Source organism: Panthera onca, chromosome B3, assembly GCF_046562875.1.
Source record: "Panthera onca isolate mPanOnc1 chromosome B3, mPanOnc1 haplotype 2, whole genome shotgun sequence".
Taxonomy (NCBI): Eukaryota; Metazoa; Chordata; class Mammalia; order Carnivora; family Felidae; genus Panthera; species Panthera onca.
Window position 1 is genome coordinate 47,213,027 of NC_138344.1, and position 27,083 is coordinate 47,240,109.

The following is a 27,083-nucleotide window of genomic DNA, read 5'->3' on the forward strand; positions in this document are numbered from 1 at the left end:
AAAGCAAAGGGAGAGAGGAAAAAGATTTCCCTTCTCACACCAGAGATTTTTAAATGTAGGTGGATTTATGATGTAGGTTCATTTACAAATACTTTCACTCTTTAGAAGAATAAAATATATTTAATAGCACAAACACCCCTACAGTATTAGATTATCACGGCCATTAATGACTGTTCACCAAACCTTTCCAACCTCCTTCATGCAAGCTCTTTATTCTCAAAGGATACATTTTTTGAGCAAAGAGGGATCAACAAACTAGTTGCTTGAAAGCTTTCCTGATGCTAGGCTGAAGTTAGGAAAGGCTTAATGAAGGCTTTAAAATCCACAAGGGCTTCACAATGAACATCTGACTCGGTGATTTATGCATATTAATAACTTCAGTCCTACTGAGGCAAGCTGAGCCGAACATGTCCTCCGAATCTTAATGTCTTTAGCTCCACTGGGATTATTACAAATGTAAATTTCTAAGATTCTCAGCTATTAATCTCTGTCTGTCCTCCTGTTCAGCAACATAATGACTAATTAAACATCAAAAGACCTGTACAGGAGATCTTCTTTGACAGCTACCGGCCCAGTCCTCTTCCCAAGAGGGGAATTCAAATGACAGGGACATGGAGTAACAGCATATGAGTAAGCTACAAATTACTGCAGAGAAATCTAAAAACCTAACATTAAATGTGGATTTATCTCAATCAATGATTCTGTTGAACAGTGAACAGTTACTATGCGAAGTGTGCCTGCTGACACCAATCAAATAATCCTTACAGCCAGCAAATACTGAATAGCTGAAATCAGTTGTTTACCACAAAGTCAAAAAAATGGGTACTTACTGAAGAAGGCAAACCAGGAGGCACCTTTCTGACTTTCTTTGCTTGCAAAGGATCTGCATATGGAAAACAATGTATTTCATCAGCATTTATATTAGAAAACATCAGACTTCAGGTGAATAGGAAAGAGTTTTCCCTTCTAGCGCTTTTCTGGCTTTCCAATATTTAGGAATAAGCAAGGGAATATAAAGATGAGGGCTTCATTCTTTCTAACTGGTTCCTGGGCAAAACAATTCTCCTAATGAAGTGATATATTCTGAAACACATATCCCATAAGCTTAGGAAGATGAAAGCAAACAAAGCAAAACAGGAAAGAAAATAACAAACCAATAAGCATGTGTGAGGGGAGGGAATTAACATTTCTTAGGTACCCATTTAGGTGCCAGGCTCCACACTAGGCACTGTCATTTGCAGAGGGGCATCTGGTATAACAGGTCACTTTAATAGTAAAACTGTTTAACAAATTTAGTATCCACAACACATTAAGAGTTAGGTTTAAAAGCATAGTCAACAGCCTGAAAGTTAATGCTATGCTACAACTATGTTAAAAATTTGAAATAAAATTTAATAAATGAAAAATTATGGTTGAAATTATGTCAGAGAAATGTTACATAAACTATTACATACAGGCACTGTCATATACAATGTCATCCAGGATTCTGTAAGAATATCCACTGTTTGACAATGTGTGGTTGCAGCCCCTGGGTGGCCCAGTGGGTTAAGCCTCCGACTTTGGCTCAGGTCATGATCTTGCAGTTTGTGAGTTTGAGCCCCAGGTCCAACTCTGCACTGACAGCGCTGCGCCTGGAGTCTGATTCAGATTCTGTGTCTCCCTCTCTCTCAGCCCCTCCCCTGCTTGCACTGTTTCTCTCTCCCCTTCCCTCTCAAAAATAAATAAGCATTAAAAAAAAACCCCACAGTGTGTGGTTGAAACTTCAAATTCAGCACTGATTATTGTGTCATTTATCTTGGATGGATGTTTCTTTATAAGACTTAAATAATTTATTGATATAAATTAGAAAATGAGTATTTTCAGATACCCAACCAGCCTCACTTGGTATTTCGATTTTACTCATCTGTAAAACTTAAGATTTAAAACTTGTCCATCTTATTTACTGTAAAAAAAGGTGGTAAGTACAGTTTTCCAATCTTACACAAATAATGGATGAAACTCAGGATTTTTCAGAAGCGTTCACTATTAACAAGGCTGATGTAAAGTATACTATTTTTGCAAACTGTAAAAATGAGAATTAAACATGCATGATATTTTCCTGGGTCATAAATGATACGACATAATAAGACACACGGTTGTTTAAGAAAGAATGAAATTCATTTAAATTAGGGCTGGGAATCTTTACAGTGACTATTCCAGGAAGCTGCAAAGCTAAGAAAGCAACTTTATAAGCATGTGTAGCATGTGGAAAAAATTTATACAATACAAAGGGGGGGAAAGCATTCATTACCATCTAAGTCCCTACACCAAGAGGCAGCCTATATTTCCTTGAAACAAAAGTGCCAAAGATAAACAACATCTGGCACACTCTGTATTTATAAAACTTAGAAGCAAATTTTTTTGTTCTTTGTGAGGCTTTTCTAGAACCCAACTCTTTACAACTAATAAAAACAGCATCCCTTGAGCAAAACTCATACTCCATGCCGAGAGAGTCAACTGAACCGCTCCTGTCAGTGGGGAGCTCATCAATCTATTTTGGATTAATTACCACCAGAAGATGTTGCTATTTAGTTTAGGACAGTTTTTTCTTCCAATGTGAATATAAATTTTTCTTTTATATTTTTATCTCACCATTGGCTGTCACTACACAATTACTTGTATAATGTCGTATTTAAAATCATGAGTTCGGGATTCATAGTTCACTTCCGAGGGGTTGCAAACTGTAACAGTTAAGAGAGTAAGCTGGCTGGATTCAAATTTCAGCTGCACCATACAGCAGCTATGTGAACGTGGGCAAGTTACTTTTACCCTCTTTGAGCTTCAGCTGCTAAGATGTGAAAAGGGAATACCACCTTTTAGAGTTATTGTAATAAAGATAATACGTGAAAGATGTTCAGGACAGTGTGCAACAGACAGTGACAATAAATTTTAGCTGTTATGATTAGTTTATATTAAATTCTGTGGCAAAGTGTTTATAAATTAAATAGCTAGATGCTGTTTTGCAAAATGTTGATTTCCTAAAGCATCTAACTAGCTTGAGAAGATGCTGAGGTGGGTGTAGATGACCTCTGAAGTCCTTTCAACTCTGAGATTTTAGGAATAACTGCAACGCCAAGAAAGAGTGGCTGAGTGAGAAGTAACAATGAAGAATGGAATGATAATAATGATAAATGTTATTCACATAGGAAATGAGTGGGCCTCCCTGGGTACTAAGCCTCAGCTCAGTTGCTTAGCTTCCTGAACTTTTAGTAATAGTATATTGGTCCATATTAGTGCTTTTTGTTATAGTATGTGCTTACATAACATACTAACAAGATATTTCTCGAGAGTGACACTGACACATCTAGACTCATGAATGTTCCTACCCTAACTCATTTGATAGGAAACAAAAGTCATAAAGATGGAGGAAAGATGCTTTACAATTTATCATTTCTTTAGTAACAAACAGTATACTGGTCTAAATCATCTGGGCTTACTTCATCAATACATATACTAAATCACCCATAATGCTGAGAGGGGGGCACATCTAGTCAGAGCTCTCTATTCCAAACATGACCATCTTTGCCCTTTTATACCCTCAAGCATACTCTAGACCCAGGGACTAGGGCTACTGCACAAAACTCTAGGTTTGACAGAAGGTAGATACATGAATTGAAAGCAGTCAACAAGTATTTGTGGAATAAATAACTATGGCATAGTTTCTTTTAGTGGGCAATATTTATTTCAAAAGCTGCCATATCTTTGATTATAAACAGCCTGTACAACTTCAATTTTCTTGTACAAAGGATTCCCTGGTAGGAATCACCAAAAATACCCACATTTAAACACTGCTTGGATAAGGTGTTAAGAGTATACCTGAGGCTTGCTGCAGCAGCAACACAAAACAGACTGGCCTGGTTAGGCTATGTACAAGACATAAAGAAGGGAGCTAAAGAAAATGAGAGTTCAAAATTTAATAGGTGCAGAGTTTCCTATTGAGGTGATGTTTTGAAAGGAGAGCGAGACGACAGCTGCACAGCACTATGAATGTACTAAATATCACTGAATTGTGAATTTTAATATGATTGATTTTATCTCAACTTTTAAAAAATTGGGGAGTAGAAGCAACTAATATGCAAAAAATATTGGACGTGGAGTCAGAAAATCTTAATTTTATCCTGGGGAAACCACCTACTAATTATATGAATGTGTCCTCCTGAGCCTCAGTTTATGTTAAATCTAGTATTACATCTACTGACTAGCAGGTCTGTTATACTAATGAGATGAGAAAGTATATAAAACCACTTTGTAAACTGTTCAGCATTATTATCAATCTTAGTAAAAAATAAGGTGTTAATATTAGCACATAACATTTTTATTATAATAGGAAAAACCAGTCCCATTTTCACTATTTAGTTCCTCTTATGGTGACCAAACAAGAGTACTAAATTGATTTTTTATTAAGTATCTAACAGATACATCATTTTATGCAAATAATCTCTACTATCAACATGATACCTAAGAAACCAAATTTCTTCTAAATAAAAGTACAGCCAGAAGTAAAGACTAAGGGGTTAAAAAAAAAAAAACATTTGTTAAGACAGGGTTTGTTGTACAACGCACGCTTACCAAGTGCTGCAGAGTCATGGAGTGGTCTTCTCCTGGAACTTGTAGCAGAGAACGAGTAGTATGGTGTTCCAGGTTTTCCTGAAGAAGACAGCTGTGCTGGGCTTCCAAGCCCTAGATCTTGTCTCAGGAGACTAGACTATAAAACAAAGCCAAGGAAACAAGTTATTTTCCCACTGATACCAACTCAAATGGGAAAATGTCACCACTTCTGAGTTATTCAGATGGTTATTCAGAGGATGCTAATGCCTTCAACAATGCCTTGAATTAGATGCATCTAATAAATATTTGAACGATGGTTTATTAGAACATTGGCTTAAACCTATATTTCCTCGGGGCGTGTGGAGTGGCTCAGTCAGTTAAGCATCCAACCTCGGCTCAGGTCATGATCTCACGGTTTGTGAGTCTGATCCCTGCATCCAGCTCTGCGCCGAAAGCTCCAAGCCTGCTTCGGATTCTGTCTCCCTCTCTCTCTCTGCACCTCCCCTGCTCTCTCTCTTTCAAAAATAAACATTAAAAAAATAAACTTACATGTTCTCTCTTTCCTCATCCTCATCCTCACGTTACCTAATTCCTAGTAATTATGTAGATCTAAACAATCTTAAGGTTGAAACACACTTTAGTTACTATGTGGTTTCACCCTTTAATCATCAAGAAGACTTCTGAAAAATGACCACCAAGTCTTTGCTTGAATGCTTTCATGACCATACAAGGCAGTCAATTCTGTTCTTTCTTCTTTTTTTTCTTTTAGGATAGTTTTCATTGTTTGAAGACTGCCAATATTTTCAGGACAAGCCATTCCTGTGTCCTTCAACTGTGCTTCATGACATGGGGGTTTGAATGTAATCCTCATCATCTCTGACATAAGACCTCTGGATTTATCTTCAGTTTGTCAAAGTGTCTTGTAAAATGGAATGGACGACAATGCCCCAGATGTGACCTGATTAGTGCAGAGTCATTTTCAACACTACATTTAAACAACCCATTTGTGCTAGCTCATATTAAGAGGTTAGGAGTGATCACACGCTGTTACTCTTTATTGCATATGTTGCTATTAAGTCTTGTCCCTCCAATGGTTACCTTTTTCAGTTGTTTTTTTTAGTTCCAAGTACAACAGTTAACATTTACCTGATCAAATTAATCTCATTATATTTTATCATTTCTATCTGTTTTAGATTCTGAGTCTGTTAACCAATGCATTTGCTAGCCTTTTTAGTACTGGGGCATAAAAAATGGGACCAAAAGAAGACATGAGGATGACAAGCCCGAGGAGATCCCTAAGGTATGCTACAATGGCATGAAACTTTATCAAGTGCTTCACTGAAACCCAGAGATTCAGCAGCCCTGACCTACTAAACCAGTGACCCTATCATAAAGCAAATGAAGTTAACTTGGCAGAATTTGGTTCCAAGCCTTCTGGTAGCTGAGGGGAAAAGATTTCAACTGGAAAAGGTGCTGGATACAGTTGAGCGGATGCTCTCATGTGAAAAGGGCTATTGATTCCTCTGATACATATACTACTCTCCTACCCCATATTTAATACCTGCCATGACCATACTCATGAATATCAGAAAGGTACTAACAAATAAACCTCCGCTCTGGTCAGAAAGAATCAGTAGAACTTTGTAATAGAAGTCATCAGTAGCCCAGTTCCTGCCTCTATTCTAATAATCAAGAAAAACTCTCTTTTCAGTTTATCACGCTATTTAATGATTTTAAATAACTTGTGTTTCAGCTTTAAAAAGGCACAAATTCATATAACATAAAGATAACCACTGCAAAGTTTCCAACTAGTGATATCTGGTATATTCATTATATGACCATCACCATCTAGTTCCAGAACATTTTTATCACCTCCAAAGGAAACCCTGTACCCATTAAACAGTTACTTCCATTCCTCTAGCCTCTGCAACCACTAATCTGCTGTCTCTATGAATTTCCCTATTCTGAGTATTTCATATAATTGGAATCATATGTGACCTTTTGTGTCTGGCTTCTCTCACTTCACACGTTTTTGAAGTGTATCCACGTTGTAGTTTGTATCAGTATTTCATTCCTTTGTAGGGCTGAATAATATTCCATTGTATAGACATACTATAATTTGTTTATTCATTTATTCACTAATGGGACACATTGGTTGTTTCTCGCTTTGGACTACTGTGAATAGTGTTGCTATGAACATGTGTGTATGGGCATTTATTTGAATACTTGTTTTCAATTCTTTTGGGTAATATTTAGGAGTGGAAATGCTGAGTCATATGGCAATTCTATCTTTAACTCTTTGAGGAACTGGCAAACTGTTTTCCACAATGGCTGGGCCATTTTACATTCCCACCAGCAATGTATGAGGATTCCAATCACATCCTTATCAACACTTCTTACTAGTTTTTTGTTTTTAATTGTAGCCATACTAGTATGGACTAGTATCTTATTGTGGTTTTGACTACCATTTCCCGAATGATTAATGATGTTGGGTATCTCTTCATGGGCCTGATGGCCCTTTGTATTGTCTTCTTTAGAAAAACATCTATTCAAGCCCTTTGACCATTTTTAAATTGGGTTGTGTTCCTACTGTTATATTGTAAGAGTTCTTATACACCGGGGCACCTGGGTGGCTCAGTTAAGCAAGCAACTCTTGATTTTGGCTCAGGTCATGATCTCACAGTTCGTGAGATCAAGCCCCGTGTTGGGGTCTGTGCTGACAGTGCAGAACCTGCTTGGAATTCTCTTTTTCCCTCCCCTGCTCATGCACGTGTGCTCTCTCTCTCAAAATAAATAAACATTAAAAGAAAAGAGTTCTTATACATTATGTTTTGAATACTAGACACCTACCAGACACATGATTTGCATGTCCCATTTTGTAGGCTGTCTTTTTACCTCTTAATGTCCAAGTTTTTAATTTTGATGAAGTTTAATTTATCTTAATTTTTTTCTTTTGTCATGCTTTTGACGTCACATCTAAGAATCTAATGCCAAATTCAAGATAGTGAAGATTTAACCCTATATTTTTTTCTAAGAGTATATAGTTTCAGCTCACACCTAGATCACTGATCCATTTTGGGTTAATTTTTGTATATGGTTGGTAGAAGGTAGAGGTCCACCTTCATTCTTTTGAATGTGGATATCCAGTTGTGTTAGTACCATTTGTTGAAAAAAGTAATATTTCCTTATTCAGTGGTCTTGGCATCCTTTGCTGAAAATCAATTGCTTATAGATATTTGGGTTTATTTCTGGACTCTCAATTCTATCTCATTTGTCTGTATGTCCACCTTGTACCAGTTCTATACTGTAGCTTTGTAGTAAGTTTTGAAAATGAAAAGTGTGTATACTCTAACTTTATTCTTCTTTTTTAATACTGTTTTCACTATTTGGGGTTCTTTGAAATTATACAGAAAATTTCAGGATCAACTTTTCCATTTCTGCAAAAAGATGCCACTGGAATTGTGATAGGGGCTGCACTGAATCTGAAGATTGCTTTGGGGAGTTTTGCCATCTTAACAACATTAAGTTTTCTGACTGATGAACACTGAATCTGTAATTTCGGTCTTCTGTAATTTCTTTTAGCAATGCTTTGTAGTTTCCAGTATATATGTCTGACACTTTGTAGTTAAATTTATTCCTAGGTAGCTTTATAAGAAGTTTATTTGAAAGAGAGAAAGTGTGGGGCTTGAACTCATGAACTGTGAGCTGAACTGTTCGGCTTGAACTGTGAGCCAAAATCAAGAGTCAGATGCTAAACCCAATGAGCCACCCAGGAGCCCCTATTCCTAGGTATTTTATTCTTTTGGATGCTAAATGGAGTTGGTGGCTTAATTTTATTTTTGGTTTGTTGATTATTAGTGTACAGAAGTACAACTAGTTTTTGATCTTGAATCTTGCAACTATAGTAGATTTGTTTATTAGCTCAAATAGCTTTACGGTGGATTCTGTATATATAAGATCATACCATCTGCAAAAAGGGAAAATTTTATATCCTTCCTTCCACTTTACTTTTTTCATTCCATGAAAGAATGAAAATAAGGTGAATGACATTTCATATTCTGTTTTCTGGGCACAAACTCTTTATCCTAAGTAAGAAGACCTTGTTTGCCCTGCATCTAAGCTGAATTACAACTCCCAAAGGCTATTGGATGTTAGAAATTGGAAAGAGAATGGACAGGCCCCTAGAGAGAGGGTTGACAATTAAAGGCTAAATCCAAAAAGGAGTGTGACAGATTCAAACTGTATTAATCTAAATCAAGAATAAATAGAAAAATGCCAACTTATTCTGAAAATGATTCAGCAGATGTGTATTTGTGTGTATAAACTCATGTGTAGGATACAAACACATACACATACTAAGTGAAAGAAAAGGAATGTGTACGCACAAGTGTGGTGAAATACTGATGAAATTTCATTAAGAGCGCATAAATATTCACTTTATTATTCTTGTACCTTTTCTGTGAGTTTGTAATTTTTCAAAATAAAAAGTTGGAGAAAATCAGAATAAATATCAAGGATCGACAAGCATACTTACAAATGTACCATCTTAGTTAATATTTACTGCAATCTCATTATATAAATTATATGTTATACAGATAACAAGTAGTACAACCCTAATTTGAATCTATGTCTGCTTAAGAGTTTCCTTCTTCAATATGAAGAAGACTTCTACAATAGTTCAGGAACCTAATTACCATATGTAAGACCATGAACTTCAAAACATTTAAGTGACCTGTAAATGACTTTGTGGATTATAATCCTAAAGCTGTATTATCTATAGAATACATACTGGTAGATTCTGTACACATGCATGGAAGAAAGGAAGAAGAATAAAATTTTTTAGGAGAAAAGTTTACTTTTACCAATAACGTTAATAAACCTTTCTCCTTAGTATAGGTAAATATGGAGATACAGTTAGCAAATAGTCTGTATTCTTGTTCCACAGTGAATATTAATGCTAAAAAAAAAACCCATAGAAGATGTTCTTCACTTAGTTGTCTTAATCATAGAAATAACCATTTTTCCCTGTTCAATTTGTATCTTGATCTATATGTAGGAGAAATTGTTTCTTTTTAAGAACACAGAATATTTTATCCTATTAATTAAAATGAATTGTTCAGTACTACAAGAAATACAAAAGAAGTTTAAGACAATGTTTTCTCCATGAGGACTTGGCAATCTAGGAAATAATACCCATGAATCTAATGGAAAGTGATTAAAAAAAAAATCAAGGGCTAAACTATATGAGCCTAATATTTTGATATTATATCACTTATAAAGTATTTTTCTTTTCTTTGATTCTTCAAATATTTTGGTAACACTAAAGCACAAATAATAAACTAGTTTATTTCTCTTAAAATAAAATTATGTATCAGTTCATATTATTGATTTTCCTGCCTGCTTAAAAACTAACGAGAAGCATTATTGATTGCCACTGATCTTGTCCTGAAGGTACAAGCAAAAAGAATACACAATCCCAGAGGATACAGAACTAGGCAAAGCAGTTTTATTCTGCCAAGCCATGTTATTCAAGGCAGAATTAGTTTTCCGAAATGACAGAGCACTACATTTCTTAACACAGTCTTAGAAAATAATCTTTTTAATAGTCATCTAAAACCTCAACTGTGAAAAATGTATCTAATTACTGAAGAATAATCAATTAAGGTTCATCCCAGAAACACTAATACAGCCTAGATTATTGTACGAAAAACTACAGTAAAGTTTCATTTTAAATTATGTATGACAAACCTCTAGCGTATAAATAAAAACTCCCATTTCTTTATGTGGAATTTTAGTACCCTATGTATAATACATGTAATATATGTAGATATACACACACACACACGCACATATATGTTATATATATTATATTATATATATAATATATAATACATATATGTAATATATATTATATATATTACATATATTATATATATATTATATATATTATATATATATATATATATATATATATATATATATAATATATATTCTTCCTCCCTCTTCACATGCCAAGAAACCCTGACTCTAAAATGTTAAATTGAAAAGACTATTCAGTGTAAGTCTTCATGGTGACCAAAAAGTAAAGGAGAGGAATAAAGTAGTGAGTTTGACCAACATCATTTATTAATGTAACTTCTTAAGTATCTTGGAAGGTACTCTAAATGTGATTTCATAGGAAATCAGAAGAATATCCTATATAAAAATGGTGGGGTTTAGCAGCCCAGAGGATTCAGAACCACAATGCGGTAATTTGGATATTCTTTACCCTTAAAAGGGAAAGTGTCTGAAATCTTGATAAACATAAACTTACTTCCTCAGAACTGCTTTTAACCATTAAATGGCTTGGCCCAAACAATGTACTAAAATATAATTTCATATCCATTTATAACTTCAGATTAAATAAGGACTTATTAATTAATAAGGTTAAATTAATTAACACTATATCAAAAATTGTTAGCCTCATTTTATGACTAAAACTTTGAAGCACTAATTCATTACTGATTTGTTTTCTAGAAAAATAAGATACAAAGTATGTTATAGTTGCACACTGTAAAAAATGTTTAATATTTAATATGGACTCATGGAACCTCTGCTGTCTACATTTTACAGAATTCTTTAATTTTATGTCTATATTACAGTCCTGAAATGGTACGCAGTTTTAATATATAAAGGCAAGCAGCTGTTCTCAGGTTTGTCTTCTGGAGAGGAGAGTGTACTAATTAAAACAATAAAAAAGTATAGAACGCAATCATGATAAAACAGAGAACATAAACTATTAAAATTTCTCAGTTGAATTCTTTAAACGGTACCACGTATTTCCTTTGTCACTGAGGGATGAAGAAACAAAATCGTTCTGAGAGCAGAATCAGTATAGTATTACCATATTTGTAATTGTTTTTTTAACTGAGAAATACCACAATACAGTTTAGCTGTAAGTCCACTCACTTAAGGTTTCCGAGATTAAGACAGGGAAGTGGAGAGTGACAAAGAAGCCACTCATGATCAAATAAAAAACTCAGAGGGTAAAGGGGTACTCAGGGCAAAATATAAATGTAGGGCTTTAATATTATATCAGTCTTCTGTTAATTTTTTACAAATAATTAAAAAAACAGACTAATAAATTTTGAATTTGGAAAATACAGATATTGTGAAATAATTGTATTATGATGCAAATTCATTTACATTGAAATTCCAGGGATATGTTAGCAATTATCAGCATGTTGTTAAAGAATTCTATCCTGAGAATCTCATTAGATAGTGATGCAAACTACAGTTGTTATCATTCTGAGAACAAAGGGATCTTGAATGAGTAATCAATAGCAACTGGCAGAAAATGAGACATTAATTATGATCCTCTCTAGTGTTTTGTCTAAGGCAAGATTTCATTAAATGCTTTGTGCAACCTGAATAGTTCCAAGTCATTACCAACACTTTGGACAATACATTAATTGAGGGGGAGGGGAGACTATACAGGGAAACAAAGTAAAAGAAAACCTGAGATGTTTCTATTCCTTCCCCCAGGTCAATAAAAACATACCAACCACCACTAGCCAACTGTTATGCTTGTTCTTTTACAAGCCCTAAATCTTATAATCTCAACATGGTCTCTTGAAAATTTAATTATCATTTTCTATACTTAGAGTGTCAGGCAGGTTTGAGAAGATAATGACAGTCATCCATCAAACACATGCTGCCAACGCAATCAGCCCAATCTTTAAGAAACTACCTATGTACTATTAAATTAGTAAAACATGGTAATCTTAGCAGTTTGAGTTTCCCAATCTCATTTAATTATCAGTAACAGAGGGAAATTTTACCATCTTAATGTATCATTTTCACTAATTTTTGTCTGAACTTTTCTCTCAAATCCTACATCAGCCAATGAAAAGATTATTGAGTAGGAAGAAAATATGGGATAGAGATCAACAAAGGAAGACTTTGGGGAATAAAAAGAAAACTATAATGAAAACCATTAAAAACAATTTTAATACACCCAGTATTTAAGTAATTACAAATATGCAAAAAGAATGACTTTCTTTTAGGTTTTTATAGGCTTCCATAAAGAGAGTGCCTACTTCCAAATGCTATAAGGGATTTCTTGAAAGCAGACTCTCAAGAGGTCAGCAGTGAGCATACTCTAAGCCCATCTTCTTCCTAAGTGAGTTTTTCTGAGTGTCTGAAGTTAGAAACTTCCTTGTTAAATAGGGTTCTCTTAAGTCTTCCTGCAAAGCTACCAGTGTGCCTTTGAACCTTTTATTTTATTTATTTATTTTTTGTGTGAATAAAAAGGAACCTGCTCTGTGAGGTGCTAACCCACATTAAAAGAACAGGAGATAAAGAAGTATCATTTCTCTTTTGCTTTTGTGGAAATGGTATTATGGAGTCCTAAGATTTTCAGCAGAGTTGATACTAAGAAGTCACTCCTTTTCCCTTTAATGCCAGTAAATGAGTACCTTCTCTTCCCAGTCCCTTGTATTTTGAAAAATACAATTAAGAATAACATAAAATACAATACAGTAGTAGGCATATAGTTAGGTATGAAATACTTTTTGAACTGAAACATCCTATACTGGAACATCTTCAAAAAGTTAAGCTTTTTATTTTGGGAATTTTCAAATATAAACAAAAATAGAAAAAACCCTCCAATATAATGAACCTTCCTATACCTTTCACCCAGCTTCACTTAACTTCCAGTATTCTGCTGCTCCTGCTTTACTTATTCTACCATTATTCACTTCTTGTTATACAGACCCTACAATTGACAACAATATCTTATAATCATGTAATGCCCAGGCTGTGGTCACCTCTTTTTTCATTTTTCCCCCCTGAGATGGTGTCTAATCTCTAGCCATTATTTAATATACTCTTTTCTTCTGAAATCAGTTTGCAAAAGGATAAACTGACTTTTAAAAAAATGTTAATTTTTGAGAGAGAGAGAGGGAGAGAGAGCGCGCGCGCGCAAGCAACTGAGAGGCACAGAGAGAGGGGGACAGAAGATCCAAAGTAGGTTCTGTGCTGATAGCTTTGGCACTGAAAGCAGCGAGTCCAATGTGGGACTCAAAGTCACAAACTGTGAGACTCGTGAACTACGAGATCTTGACCTGGACACTCAGCCAACTGAGCTACCCAGGCGCCCGAAGAATAAATTGACTTTTATTACTTATTTATTTTAATATTTATTTATTTATTTTGAGAGAGAATGTGCAAGCATGCATGCGAGCAGGGATGGGGCAGAAAGAGAGGGAGAGAAAAAACTTAAGCAGGCTCTACAATGTCAGTGCAGAGCCTGATGCAGGACTCAATCTCATGAAGCTGAGACTGTGACCTGAGCCGAAATCAAAAGTCCGAAGTTTAACTGACTGAGCCACCCGTGTGCCCCTAAACTGACTTTTAAACAATGTATCCAAAGAGCAATGAGTACCACCAAAAGTATAATTAGCAAGTTTTATGGAGAGAACAAAAATGAGGTTTTTTTCCCTGCCAAATACCTATGCATCATTTCTCTCTGGCCTTTTAATCAAAGTAGGAAATTAAACTTGCCTACTGCCTGATACTTTAAAATGAGACTTTCCTTCCACAAAGTAATTTATTTTACCTATGTTCCAGACTCAGAAGCTCCCTCTGCAGGTAGCTGATGGCTTATTATCCTGGTAATATATTTCCTTCCTATATCACAGGATTCAGATTCAAACATATTCTGAATACCTACTGAATACCAGTAGGCATAGCCTCTTCACAGGCTACTTAATGAGGTAATCATCTCTTGGAGAGCTTCGACACTGATCCATAGCCACTTTTATGTCTTTTTAACATTCCTGACTCCAGGATTCCTCCTATCACCATCAACTAATCTACTTTTTTTTTTTTTTTTTTTTAAAGGTAGGCCCAGGCCCAATGTGGGGCTTGAACTCTGTACCCTGAGATCAAGAGTCAGATGGATGCTCTGCTGACTGAGCCACCCAGGTGCTCTTTCCATCAACTAATTTACTGCCAAAAGGATGCTGTAGGTACTGGAAACCCCTAACTCCTGAAATTTTAAGTCCAATATTCAACTCTGACATGACCTATTTTTTTTTTCAATATATGAAGTTTATTGTCAAATTGGTTTCCATACAACACCCAGCGCTCATCCCAAAAGGTGCCCTCCTCAATACCCATCACCCACCCTGCCCTCCCTCCCACCTCCCATCAACCCTCAGTTTGTTCTCAGTTTTTAACAGTCTCTTATGCTTTGGCTCTCTCCCACTCTAACCTCTTTTCTTTTTTCCTTCCCCTCCCCCATGGGTTTCTGTTAAGTTTCTCAGGATCCACATAAGAGTGAAACCATATGATATCTGTCTTTCTCTGTATGGCTTATTTCACTTAGCATCACACTCTCCAGTTCCATCCATGTTGCTACAAAGGGCAATATTTCATTCTTTCTCATTGCCATGTAGTACTCCATTGTGTATATAAACCACAATTTCTTTATCCATTCATCAGTTGATGGACATTTAGGCTCTTTCCATAATTTGCCTATTGTTGAGAGTGCTGCTATAAACATTGGGGCACAAGTGTCCCTATGCATCAGTACTCCTGTATCCCTTGGGTAAATTCCTAGCAGTGCTACTGCTGGGTCATAGGGTAGGTCTATTTTTAATTTTTTGAGGAACCTCCACACTGTTTTCCAGAGTGGCTGCACCAATTTGCATTCCCACCAACAGTGCAAGAGGGTTCCCGTTTCTCCACATCCTCTCCAGCATCTATAGTCTCCTGATTTGTTCATTTTGGCCACTCTGACTGGTGTGAGGTGATATCTGAGTGTGGTTTTGATTTGTATTTCCCTGATGAGGAGCGACGTTGAGCATCTTTTCATGTGCCTGTTGGCCATCCGGATGTCTTCTTTAGAGAAGTGTCTCTTCATGTTTTCTGCCCATTTCTTCACTGGGTTATTTGTTTTTCAGGTGTGGAGTTTGGTGAGCTCTTTATAGATTTTGGATACTAGCCCTTTGTCCGATATATCATTTGCAAATATCTTTTCCCATTCTGTTGGCTGCCTTTTAGTTTTGTTGGTTGTTTCCTTTGCTGTGCAGAAGCTTTTTATCTTCATAAGGTCCCAGTAGTTCACTTTTGCTTTTAATTCCCTTGCCTTTGGGGATGTGTAAAGTAAGAGATTGCTACGGCTAAGGTCAGAGAGGTCTTTTCCTGCTTTCTCCTCTAGGGTTTGGATGGTTTCCTGTCTCACATTCAGGTCCTTTATCCATTTTGAGTTTATTTTTGTGAATGGTGTGAGAAAGTGGTCTAGTTTCAACCTTCTGCATGTTGCTGTCCAGTTCTCCCAGCACCAATTGTTAAAGAGACTGTCTTTTTTCCATTGGATGTTCTTTCCTGCTTTGTCAAAGATGAGTTGGCCATACGTTTGTGGGTCTTGTTCTGGGGTTTCTATTCTATTCCATTGGTCTATGTGTCTGTTTTTGTGCCAATACCATGCCGTCTTGATGGTTACAGCTTTGTAGTAGAGGCTAAAGTCTGGGATTGTGATGCCTCCTGCTTTGGTCTTCTTCTTCAAAATTACTTTGGCTATTCGGGGCCTTTTGTGGTTCCATATGAATTTTAGGATTGCTTGTTCAATCCTAAAGCATTCGAGAAGAATGCTGGTGCAATTTTGATTGGGATTGCATTGAATGTGTAGATAGCTTTGGGTAGTATGACATGACCTATTTTTACAACACCATAACTTCTTTACTACTTACTGCACTTTTTTTTTTGTCTCAAGATATCCAGTATCTTTTTGTTTAAAAACAATTTTTTTTAATGTTTACTTATTTTTGAGATACAGAGTGCAAGCAGAGGAAGGGCCAGGCCCTTCCTGAAGCAGGCTCCAGGCTCTGAGCTGTCAACACAGAGCCTGATGTGGGGCTTGAACTCACAAACTGTGAGATAGTGACCTGAGCTGAAGTTGGACGCTTAACTGCCTTGAGCCAGCCAGCCTCCTCATGTATCTTTTTGTTTTTAAATGCTTAATTTTGAGGGTGAGTGCACGTGCATGCAAGCAGGGGAGGGGCAGAGACAGAGGGGGACAGAGGATCCGAAGCAGGCTCTGCACTGACAGCAGAGAGCCCAACGTGGGGTTAGAACTCACAAACCACAAGATCATGACCTGAACCAAAAGTCAGATGCTTAACTGACTGAGCCACCCATGCATCCCTCAAGATATCCAATAGCTTGACCTTCCCCCCACACCCCTCCCCCCAGTCCCTAAGTTTAATTATGGTTTCATTTCCTTCCTTTGAAAACTATCCCACATAGTCTATCACTTGAACCATTATCTCATTACTACTTCAATTCTTCTATCCTTAACCATTTACCAGCTATGAAACCTTGGATAAATTACATAATTCCTGAGGCTTCAGGTTCCTCCGTTGTCAAATGGAGAAGAATAACAGCAACAGCAGTGGCAACACTTTTGTCATAGAGTACTGCAAGGACCATATGAAATGTCTGTAAGGTGCTTAGCACAATGCCTGACACTAGTAAATATGTGATATACGCTACCCCTTATGTTTGTTTAGGCATACCTCATTTTATTGTACTTTGCAGATACTGCATGTTTTACAAATTGCAGGTTATTATCCTGGTTTTATATATATATGTTGCTTCTGTCGAGCAAGTCCACAGGTACCATTTTTCCAACAGCATTTGCTAACTTTGTGTCTCTGTGTCATATTTTGGTAATTCTTGCAATGTTTCAAACTTCTTCATTATTACTGTATTTCTTAAGGTTATACTGTAATTGTCTTGGGGTACCATGAGCTGTGTCCATGTAAGAGGGTGAATTTAATCAATAAATGCTGTGTTCTGACTGCTCCACTGACCAGTCATTCTTCTGTCTCTTTCCCTCTCCTTGAGCCACTTTATTCCTTGAGACACAACAATATTCAAGTTAGGCCAATTAATAACCCAACAATGGCCTCTAAATGTTCAAGTGAAACGAAGAGTCACACATCTCTCACTTCAAATCAAAAGCTAGAAATGACTAAGCTTAGTGAGGAGAGCATGTCAAATGTGGAGATAGGATGAAATCTAAGCCAGTTGTACCAAATAGTTAGCCAAGGTATGAATACCATGAATACCATGAATTTCCTATGAATACCAAAGGAAAAATTCTTAAGGAAATTAGAAGTGCTACTCCAGTGAACACATGAATGGTAAGAAAGCCAAATAGCCTTAATGCTGATAGGTGGAAAGTTTTAGTGGTCTGGACAGAAGATCAAACCAGCTACAATACTGCATAATCCAAAGCAAAGCCCTAACTCACCTCAATTCTATGAAGGCTGAGAGACTTGAGGAGGATGCAAACGAAAAGTATGAAGTTAGCAGAAGTTGGTTCATAAAGTTTAAGGAAAGAAGCCACCTCTGTAATATAAAAGTGCAAGGTGAAGCAACAAGTCCTGATATAGAAGCTGTAGAAAGTTATCCAGAAGATCTAGCTAAGATAATTAATGAAGGTGTTTACACTAAGCAACAAATTTTCAATGGAGATGAAACAGGCTTCTATCAGAAGATGTTGCCATCTAGGACTTACATACCTGGAGAAGAAAAGTCAATGCCCAACTTCAAAGCTTTACACAGAACAGGCCAAGTCTCTTGTTAGGGGCTAATGCAGCTAGTGACTTCCAGTTGAAGCCAATGCTCACTTGCCATTATTAAAATCACAGGGCCCTTAAGAATTACGCTAAATAGGGGCACCTAGGTGGCTTAGTTGGTTAAGCATCCGACTTTAGCACAGATCACGATCTTGTGTTGTGGTTTATGGGTTGGAGCCCCAGATTGATCTTTGTGCTGATGGCTCAGAGCCTGGAACCTGCTTTGGATTCTGTGTCTCCCTCTATCTCTCTGCCCCTACCCTGCTTATGCTTTGTCTCTCTCTCTCAAAAAAAATAAACATTAAAAAAATATTAAAAAAAGTTATGCTAAATATGCTCTGTCTGTGCTCTGTAAATGGGACAAAGTCTGGATGACAGCCTACCTGTTAATATGGTTTACATGGTTACACAGTTTACTGAATATTTTGAGCCCACTGTTGAGACCTGCTTCTTAGAAAAAAAGATTCCTTTCAAAATATTATTGCTCACTGACAATGAACCTGGTCATCCAAGAGCTCTGATGGAGATGTGCAATGACATTAGTGTTGTTCTCATGCTTGCTCACCTGCAACCATGGATCAAAGAGTAATTCTGACTTTCAAAGCTTATTATTACAGAAATGTCATAAGGCTAGGGTTGCCATAGATTGTAATTCCTCTCTGAAAGATCTGTGCAAAGTCAAATGAAAATCTTCTGGAAGGGAATGACCATCCTACATGTTGTTGAGAACATTCATGATTCACAGGAAGAGGTCAAATTATCAACGTGAACAGGAGGGGAGTTTGGAAGAAGCTGATTCCAACCTCATGGATGAAATTAAGGTATGTACATTGTTCTTTTAGGCATAATGCTACTGCATACTTAACAGACTACAGTATAATGTAAACATAACTTTATATGCCCTGGGAAAGCAAAAAATTCACCTGACTCACTTTATTGCACTGATCTGGAACTGAACCTGCAGTACCTCTGAGGTATACATGTATTATCACTATTATCAGTAATCTATCCAGTCAAACATTTGTTGTCTGCTTGTACATTTAGTCTGCTGAGTACTACTGGAATAAAAATTAAAAACACATTGGAGCGTCTGGGTGGCTCAGTCTGTTGTTAAGCCTCCGACTTTGGCTCAGGTCATGATTTCACAGCTCGTGAGTTTGAGCCTGACATCGGGCTCTGTGCTGACAGCTCAGAGCCTGGAGCCTGCTTCGAAACCTGTGTGTCCCTCTCTCTCTGCCCCTCCCCCGCTAATGCTCTCTCTCCTTCAGAAATAAACATTAAAAAAAATTTAAAAACATATAAAACTATATAGGTTAATAGTTATTTCTGGTCTCTAATCTGAGCTGAATCATCCATACCTTTTTCACTAGAGAGCTCATAGAATTGAAAGAACATTTTCAGGTATTTTATTTCAATCAAACAACATATGCTCTAATCCCTCTATTATAAAAATTTCAGTAAAGGGAAGGTCTAGCCTGTGCTTGAAAACATCCAGTGACAATAAAGTCACTATCTACCTAGGTTGACTATTCTATCCTCTATACCATGACAACATTCCTTCTTACATTACGTTAAAATCAGGATCAGGGTGCCTGGGTGGCTGAGTTGGTTAAGCAGCTGACTCTTGGTTTCAGCTCAGGTCATGATCTCACAGTTTGTGGGTCTGAGCCCCGTCTTGGGCTCCTTGCAGACAGTGTGGAGCCTGCTTGGGATTCTCTCTGCCCCTGCCCCCCTCTCTCTCTCCCTCTCTCAAAAATAAACAAATACTTAAAAAGGAAAAAAAAACACCTCATGAAAGTCTTTTTAAAACTAAACAGTCCTCAGTCCTTCAATCACTTTCCATATGCTAGAGTTGCAAATTATTTTATTTGCAAGATTCTCTAAGTGATTTTTAGTTTACTTCTGCCTGTTTTGAAATGCATATGCTCAGAAAGGTATACAATATGAACTTCCTTATTCTAAATAATATGTTTCTAATAATTCAGCCTAAGACTAAGGTCCAACTAAGTTCCTTATTATTAGGCTTGCTGTTAGGAAGAAATATCCAAACTGTTCTTTAAAACAACTAGTTTAATTAAACCTCTTGGGGAAATAATAGGTCAATATAGGATTTGCTACATATGAAAGCTCCTGATTCTCCTAGTTGTCAGAAACACATACCTGTGTAGGAAAAAAATGTGTTTTTGATGGAAATTATGCATTATCTGGAATAGGGTCAGTTCTATAAAGGCCAAACAGAAAGCATTCAAGTTTAGTGCATCATATTGTCTGTTTTAACTATTCAGTTCCATCTTTGTACCAAGAAAGAAGCTATAGCCAATATGTAAATGAACGGGAATGGCTATGTTGTAATAAAACCATTTATAAAAAAAAAAGGGGGGGTGATGGTGAGAATATTTGGCTGATAGTCATAGTTCCCTGATTCTCACTCCAGAGCCCAACATTCTAGGTTATCTGATTCTCATTCTATAGGAGCTATTTTACAACTCTATAAATTGTAGATAACTGAGAGCAATGCAAAATAATTCTTATCTACTGTCTGCAAAAACATTCTTTCCAGTAAAGGGATAAACAACTCTCCTCCACTCTCAACACTTCTAGCATCCTGCTCCAAAGGGGGAAAATGTTTTGTCTACATTTGAACATTATTTTCCGTAATCTTTAAAATTTATTTTTAAATGTTTGTTACTAAAATATAGTTAACATGTCATATTAGTTTCAGGTATACAACATACTGATTTGACAGTTCTATATATTACTCAATGCTCACCATCATAAGTATAGTTTTCATTTGTTGCCATTTAACATTACTACAATATTACTGACTGTATTTCCTATACTGTACTTTTCACCTCCATGACTTATTTTATAACTGGAAGTTTGCACATCTTAATTTCCTTTATCTACTTCACTCACCCCTCACCTCTGGCAACCACCAGTATTGTTCTCTGTATTTATGAGTCTTCTGGTTTTTTGTTGTTGTTGTTTCTTTTTTAGTTATTTCCATAATTTTCATCTATGGCGGTCTGTTTTTGGATTCTCCTTTGAACTGGTTCTGACACCTTACAGATTTCTTCACTGATGAGATAAAATCTATATACATAGTCACTTAAAAATTGTTTCTAATTTTTATTTATTTTTGAGAAAGACAGAGCACGGGTGGGGGAGGGGCAGAGAGAGAGGGAGACCCAGAATCTGAAGCAGGCTTCAGGCTCTGAGCTGTCAGCACCAAGCCCAATGTGAGGCTCGAACCCACGAATAGCGAGATCGTGACCTGAGCCAAAGTCAGATGCTTAATCGACTGGGTCACCCAAGTGCCCCTATACATAGTCACTTTTTATCTGTAGGACAGTCATGACTACAGATTTTTAAAAATTTATCTTTTAACACCTGCAATGTGCTGTTGTTATAGGAAAACTAAGATCTGTCTAAACTACCTCCTATTCCATGGTTCATGTATGGCCTAGAGCTAGACCATCTCAAATAGTTGCCTAGTCTCCAATTCATAAATTCTCTTGCATATCCTGAACCTGGATTTAACTTTTCTAAGAAACACTTGTATTTTTCATCATGCCACACATGTCCGATCCCAAACCCTTACAAGATACAAACTGGTTAGGCATTCAAGCAACATCCTTATAATTCAAACACCTCATACTGTTCCCCAAAACAAATATTTAATTCAAACCAAACTAAAATGCTACTATTCCCAGAATCCACATTTACTTATTTGTTTCATTCAAAATATATTCATTCAAAAAGTATTCACTGATACCTTCTATTGATCAGGCACAGAGTAGGTGCTGAAAATACAACAAACAAGCAGCCACTGACCCTGTCCTTACAAGCTTATAGTTTTGGTGGGAGAAAATTAAGGAAGCACCTACAAAATGTGTTGAATATTATTACCTGTATTTACATTAGCCATATGTTCTCTTTCCCCAAGATGTCCTCCTCTCAACTTGGTCAAATTTTACCCATTCTCCAAGATTTTGTTTTATTAAGTTTATTCATTTCTTTTGAGAGAGAGAACACGTTCGCACACATAGGGGAGGGACAGAGAGAGAGATAAAAAGAGAGAGGGAGACAGAATCCCAAGCAGGCTGTGCACCATCAGTGCAGAGCCTGATCCAGGGCTCAATCCCATGAACTGTGAGATCATGATTTGAGCTGAAATCAAGAGCTGGATACTTTAACGGACTGAGACATCCAGGTGCCCCTCCAAGACTTTAGAGTTGTATACTTCCTTTGCAAAATCTTCCCTGTATCAAAATCATGTTAATTTCTCTCTCTTCTGTGTTCTCATACCTGTGCCACTTCCTTGAGATTTACTACAGGTTATCTTATCATTTTAATTAATTTTCTCTTTGTACAGAGCTGGTCTCCCCCAACTAGAATGCAAGCTTCTTGAGGCCTGATGCTAAATCTTTTACTCTGTTGCCTGGTACAGTTCTTTATACATGGTAAAACAAACAAATTCTTGTTGATTCTTTATCTTTTAATCAAGTCCTATAATGTGTGAAGATGTTTCCTTGATATTTTTCTTTCCTTTCCTTTTTTTTTTTTTTTTAAGTAGGCATAGAGCCTAACCTGGGGCTTGAACCCACAACCCTGAAGATCATACCCTAAGATGAAATCAAGAGTTGGACACTTAATAGACTGAGCCACCCTGGTGCCCCTATTCATTTTTTTAACCTATGCTTTTTTATAAGTAGAAGTTTTTAAAGTTTTTGTTTTGTTTTTTTTTTTAAGTTTATTTATTTTGAGAGAGAGACAGGGGAGGAGAGGTTGGGAGAGAGGGAAACAGAATCCCAAGCATGTGGGGCTCAATCCCAGGAACTGTGAGATCATGATCTGGGCCAAAATCAGGAAGTGAACACTTAACCAACTGAGCCACCCAGGCACCCCTCAGCAGAAGTCTTTAATTTTGATTAATTCTAATTTATCATTTTTTCTTTTGTGGTTTTTAAATTTTTGTATTCCGTATAAGAAAGATTTGCTTACCCCCAAATTGAGGGGATATTCTCCTGTTTTCTTTTTATAGCTTTATAGTTGTAGCTTTTACATTTAGGTCTAGGATCCATCCTGAATAACTTTTGTGTTTAGTGTGAGAGGACTGACATTCATATTTGTCTATATGAATATCCATTTATTATTGCATCTTTTATGGAAAAAAAAACTGTCCTTTCTTCATTGGACTATTTTGGCAAAATGCTGAAAATCAAATGAACTACATAAAGCATGGGTGTACTTCTGGGCTATATTCTGTTCTAGTGTCATATTTCTCAATCAGGCCAGTTTGTGCTGCTTAATTACATATAGCTGTACACCAAGTCTTAGAGTCAGGTAGCATAAATTCTCTACCACTGCTCTTCACTTTTTAAGACTGCATTGGGTATTCCTAGGTTCTTTGTATTTCCTAAGAAAATTTTACTTTTACTTATTTATTTTAACAGGGTTTTTAAATTTTTTTTTCTTTTTTTGAGAGAGAGAGAGAGAGAGAGAGAGGGAACACGTGTGCACATGAGTCGGGGAGGGGCAGAGAGAGAGGGAGACACAGAATCTCAAGCAGGCTCCAGGCTCTGAGCTGTCAGCACAGAGACTGATGTGGGGCTTGAACTCAAGGACTGTGTTATCATGACCTGGGCCAAAGTTGGACCTTAAATGACTGAGCCACCCAGTTACCCCTAAGAGGGTTTTTAAATAATTTTTAATTATTTTTGAGAGAGAAAAAGAGGGAGAGAGTACATGCAAGTACAAGCAGGGGACAGTCGGAGAAAGAGGGAGAGAGAGAATCCAAAGCAGGCTCTGGGCTGTTGGCACAAAGCCTGATTTCGCATACTATGAGATCATGACCTGGGCTGAAATCAAGAGTCAGAGGCTTTAACCGATGAAGCCACCCAGGCACCACCACCCTCGCCTTCCAAAGATTTTTAAAATCAGCTGGTAAATTCAGCAGCCCCCCATTCCCCCCCAAAAATCCTAGTGAGGTTATGACTAGGATTATATTTAATCTATAGATCAAGTTGGGAAAAAATGACATTTTCCTTTTTCTTTTTTAAATTAAGAAAAAAAATTTTTTTAAGTTTTTAAATTTATTTTCAGAGAGAGAGAGCAGAGGAGGGGCAGAGAAAATCTCAGGCAGGCTCTCTGCTGTCAGTGCAGAGCCTGATGTGGGGCTCGAACTCAGAAATCGTGAAACCATGACCTGAGCCGAAACCAAGAGTCAGATGCTTAACTGACTGAGCCACCCAGGCTCCAGAAATGACATTTTCAAAATATCGTCTTCCTATTCATAAACATAGTACATCTCTTGATTTTCTGGGGTCTCTTTAAATTTCTTTAAGCAATGGTTAGTAGTATAATTTTTACCAGTGTTGAGGTTTTTACAGGTCTTTTGTTAAAATTTATTCCTCAGAATTCCTATCCGTTTCTTGAATGCTACTGTAAATGGCATTTTTCATTTTATCTTTTAAAAACTAAGCTGTTACATACATATAATAAAATGTTCAGATCTTAAGTGAACTACTCCATCAGTTTTGATGAATGCATAATAAAACATTTTTATCACCTTAGAGATAGGGTCCCTTTACAGAAGAACCCTCCTCCTATTGGCAACCACTGATTTCACTTCTATCAATACAGGATAGTTTTGCCTATTAATTCATATAAATGGAGCCATACAGTATTTTTGAGATTTTGGCCTGTTTCACTCACTATGACATTAGTGGCATCATTAGATCATTCCATTTTACTGCTGAATGACATTCAGTGTATGAACATAATATAGGTCATTTGTCCATTCTCCCGCTGACGAATATCTGAGTTTCCAGTTTTAGGCTATAATGAATGAAAGTGTCAGGAACATTTTTGAGAAGAAAGCTTTTTGTGAACAATGTTTTCACTTATCTTGGATAAATACCTCAGAGTAAAACAGCTGAGTCATGGGGCAGATACATATTTAACTTTCTTAACTGCCAGTTTTTTAAAGTCATTGTAACCATTTTACAATCCCACTAGCAATGTATCATCTTTCTAATTTAGGTATTCTGGTTAGCACTGTACTAATATGTAACTCTGGTTTTAATTTTCATGGGCCTAATAGCTCATAATGTGAAACTTTTTAAATGTATTGATTACCCATTTGTATATCTTCTTATGTGAAGTGTCTGCTCAAGTGTTTTGCTTATTTAAAAAAAATGGGTTGCTTTTTATTATTGAGTTGTCAGAGATCATTGTATTTGTCAGACAGGTGTTGCAAATACCTTCTCCCCATCTGTGGCTCCTCCTTTCATTTTCTTGATGAGTGTAAGTTTTTTTTTTTAAACCACTTTATTGACGAATGATTGACATACAAAAGTCTATACATATTTAATGTGCATAACTTGGTGAGTTTAAGATGCTGCTGTTTTTGTTGTTGCTACTGTTGTTTTTTAATTTACATCCAAGTTAGTTAGCATATAATGTAACAATGATTTCAGGAGTAGATTCCTTAATGCCCCTAACCCATTTAGCCCATCCCCTCTACCAAAACCCCTCCAGCAACCCTCTATTCTCCATATTTAAGAATCTCTTATGTTTCGTCCCCCTCCCTGTTTTTATATTATTTTTTTCTTCTCTTCCCTTATGTTCATCTGTTTTCTATCTTAAAGTCCTCATATGAGTGAAGTCATATGATATTTGTCTTTCTCGGACTAATTTTGCTTAGCATAATACCCTCTAGTTCCATCCACATAGTTGCAAATGGCAAGATTTCATTCTTTTTAATTGCCTAGTAATACTCCATTGTGTATATTTACCACATCTTCTTTATCCATTCATCCATCGATGGACATTTGGGCTCTTTCCATACTTTGGCTGTTGTTGATAGCACTGCTATAAACATTGGGGTGCATGTACCCGTTCAAAACAGCATACCTGTATCCCTTGGATAAACCCTAGAAATGCAATTGCTGGGTCATAGGGTAGTTCTATTTTTAATTTTCTGAGGAACCCTCATACTGTTTTCCAGAGTGGTTGCACCAGTTTGCATTCCCACCAGCAGTGCAAAAGAGATCCTCTTTCTCCGCATCCTCGCCAGCATCTGTAGTTGCCCGAGTTGTTAATGTTAGCGATTCTGACAGGTGTGAGGTGGTATCTCATTGTGGTTTTGATTTGTATTTCCCTGATGATGAGTGATGTGGAGCATTTTTTCATGTGCTGGTTGGCCACATGGATATCTTCTTTGGAGAAGTGTCTATTTATGTCTTTTGCCCATTTCTTCACTGGATTATTCGTTTTTTGCATGTTGAGTTTGATAAATTGTTTACAGATTTTGGATACTAATCCTTTATCTGATATGTCATTTGCAAATATCTTCTCCCATTATGCTGGTTGCCTTTTAGTTTTGCTGATTGTTTCCTTCGCTGTGCAGAAGCTCTTTTGATGAGGCCCCAATAGTTCATTTTTGCTTTTGTTTCCCTTGCCTCCAAAGACCTGCTGAGTTAGAAGTTGCTGCGGCCAAGGTCAAAGAGGTTTTTGATGGCTTCCTGTCTTACATTTAGGACTTTCATCCATTTTGAGTTTATTTTTGTGTATGGTGTAAGAAAGTGGTCCAGGTTCATTTTTCTGCATGTTGCTGTCCAGTTTTCCCAGCACCACTTGCTGAAGAGACTGTCCTTATTCCATTGGATATTCTTATCTGCTTTGTCAACGATTAGTTGGCCATATGTTTGTGGGTCCATTTCTGGGTTCTCTATTCTGTTCCATTGATCAGAATGTCTGTTTTTGTGCCAGTACCATACTCTCTTGATGATTAAAGCTTTGTAATATAGCTTAAAGTCTGGGATTGTGATGCCTCCAACTTTGGTTTTCTTTTTCAAGATTGCC

At 36.7% G+C, this 27,083-nt stretch overlaps 1 protein-coding gene across 11 annotated transcripts in view; it reads right to left on the reverse strand.

Moving 5' to 3' along the window:
* The window catches only part of TCF12 (transcription factor 12), a 377,037-nt gene that overhangs the window by 80,429 nt on the left and 269,525 nt on the right, over window positions 1–27,083 (reverse strand). For all 11 annotated transcript variants that reach the window (XM_060618409.3, XM_060618411.3, XM_060618407.3 and 8 more), the window contains 2 exons: window positions 4,609–4,744; window positions 831–883 (listed from right to left, as the gene is read on the reverse strand). In XM_060618409.3, the coding sequence (XP_060474392.1) occupies window positions 831–883; window positions 4,609–4,744 (189 nt within the window). The remainder of the gene's footprint in view (window positions 1–830; window positions 884–4,608; window positions 4,745–27,083) is intronic.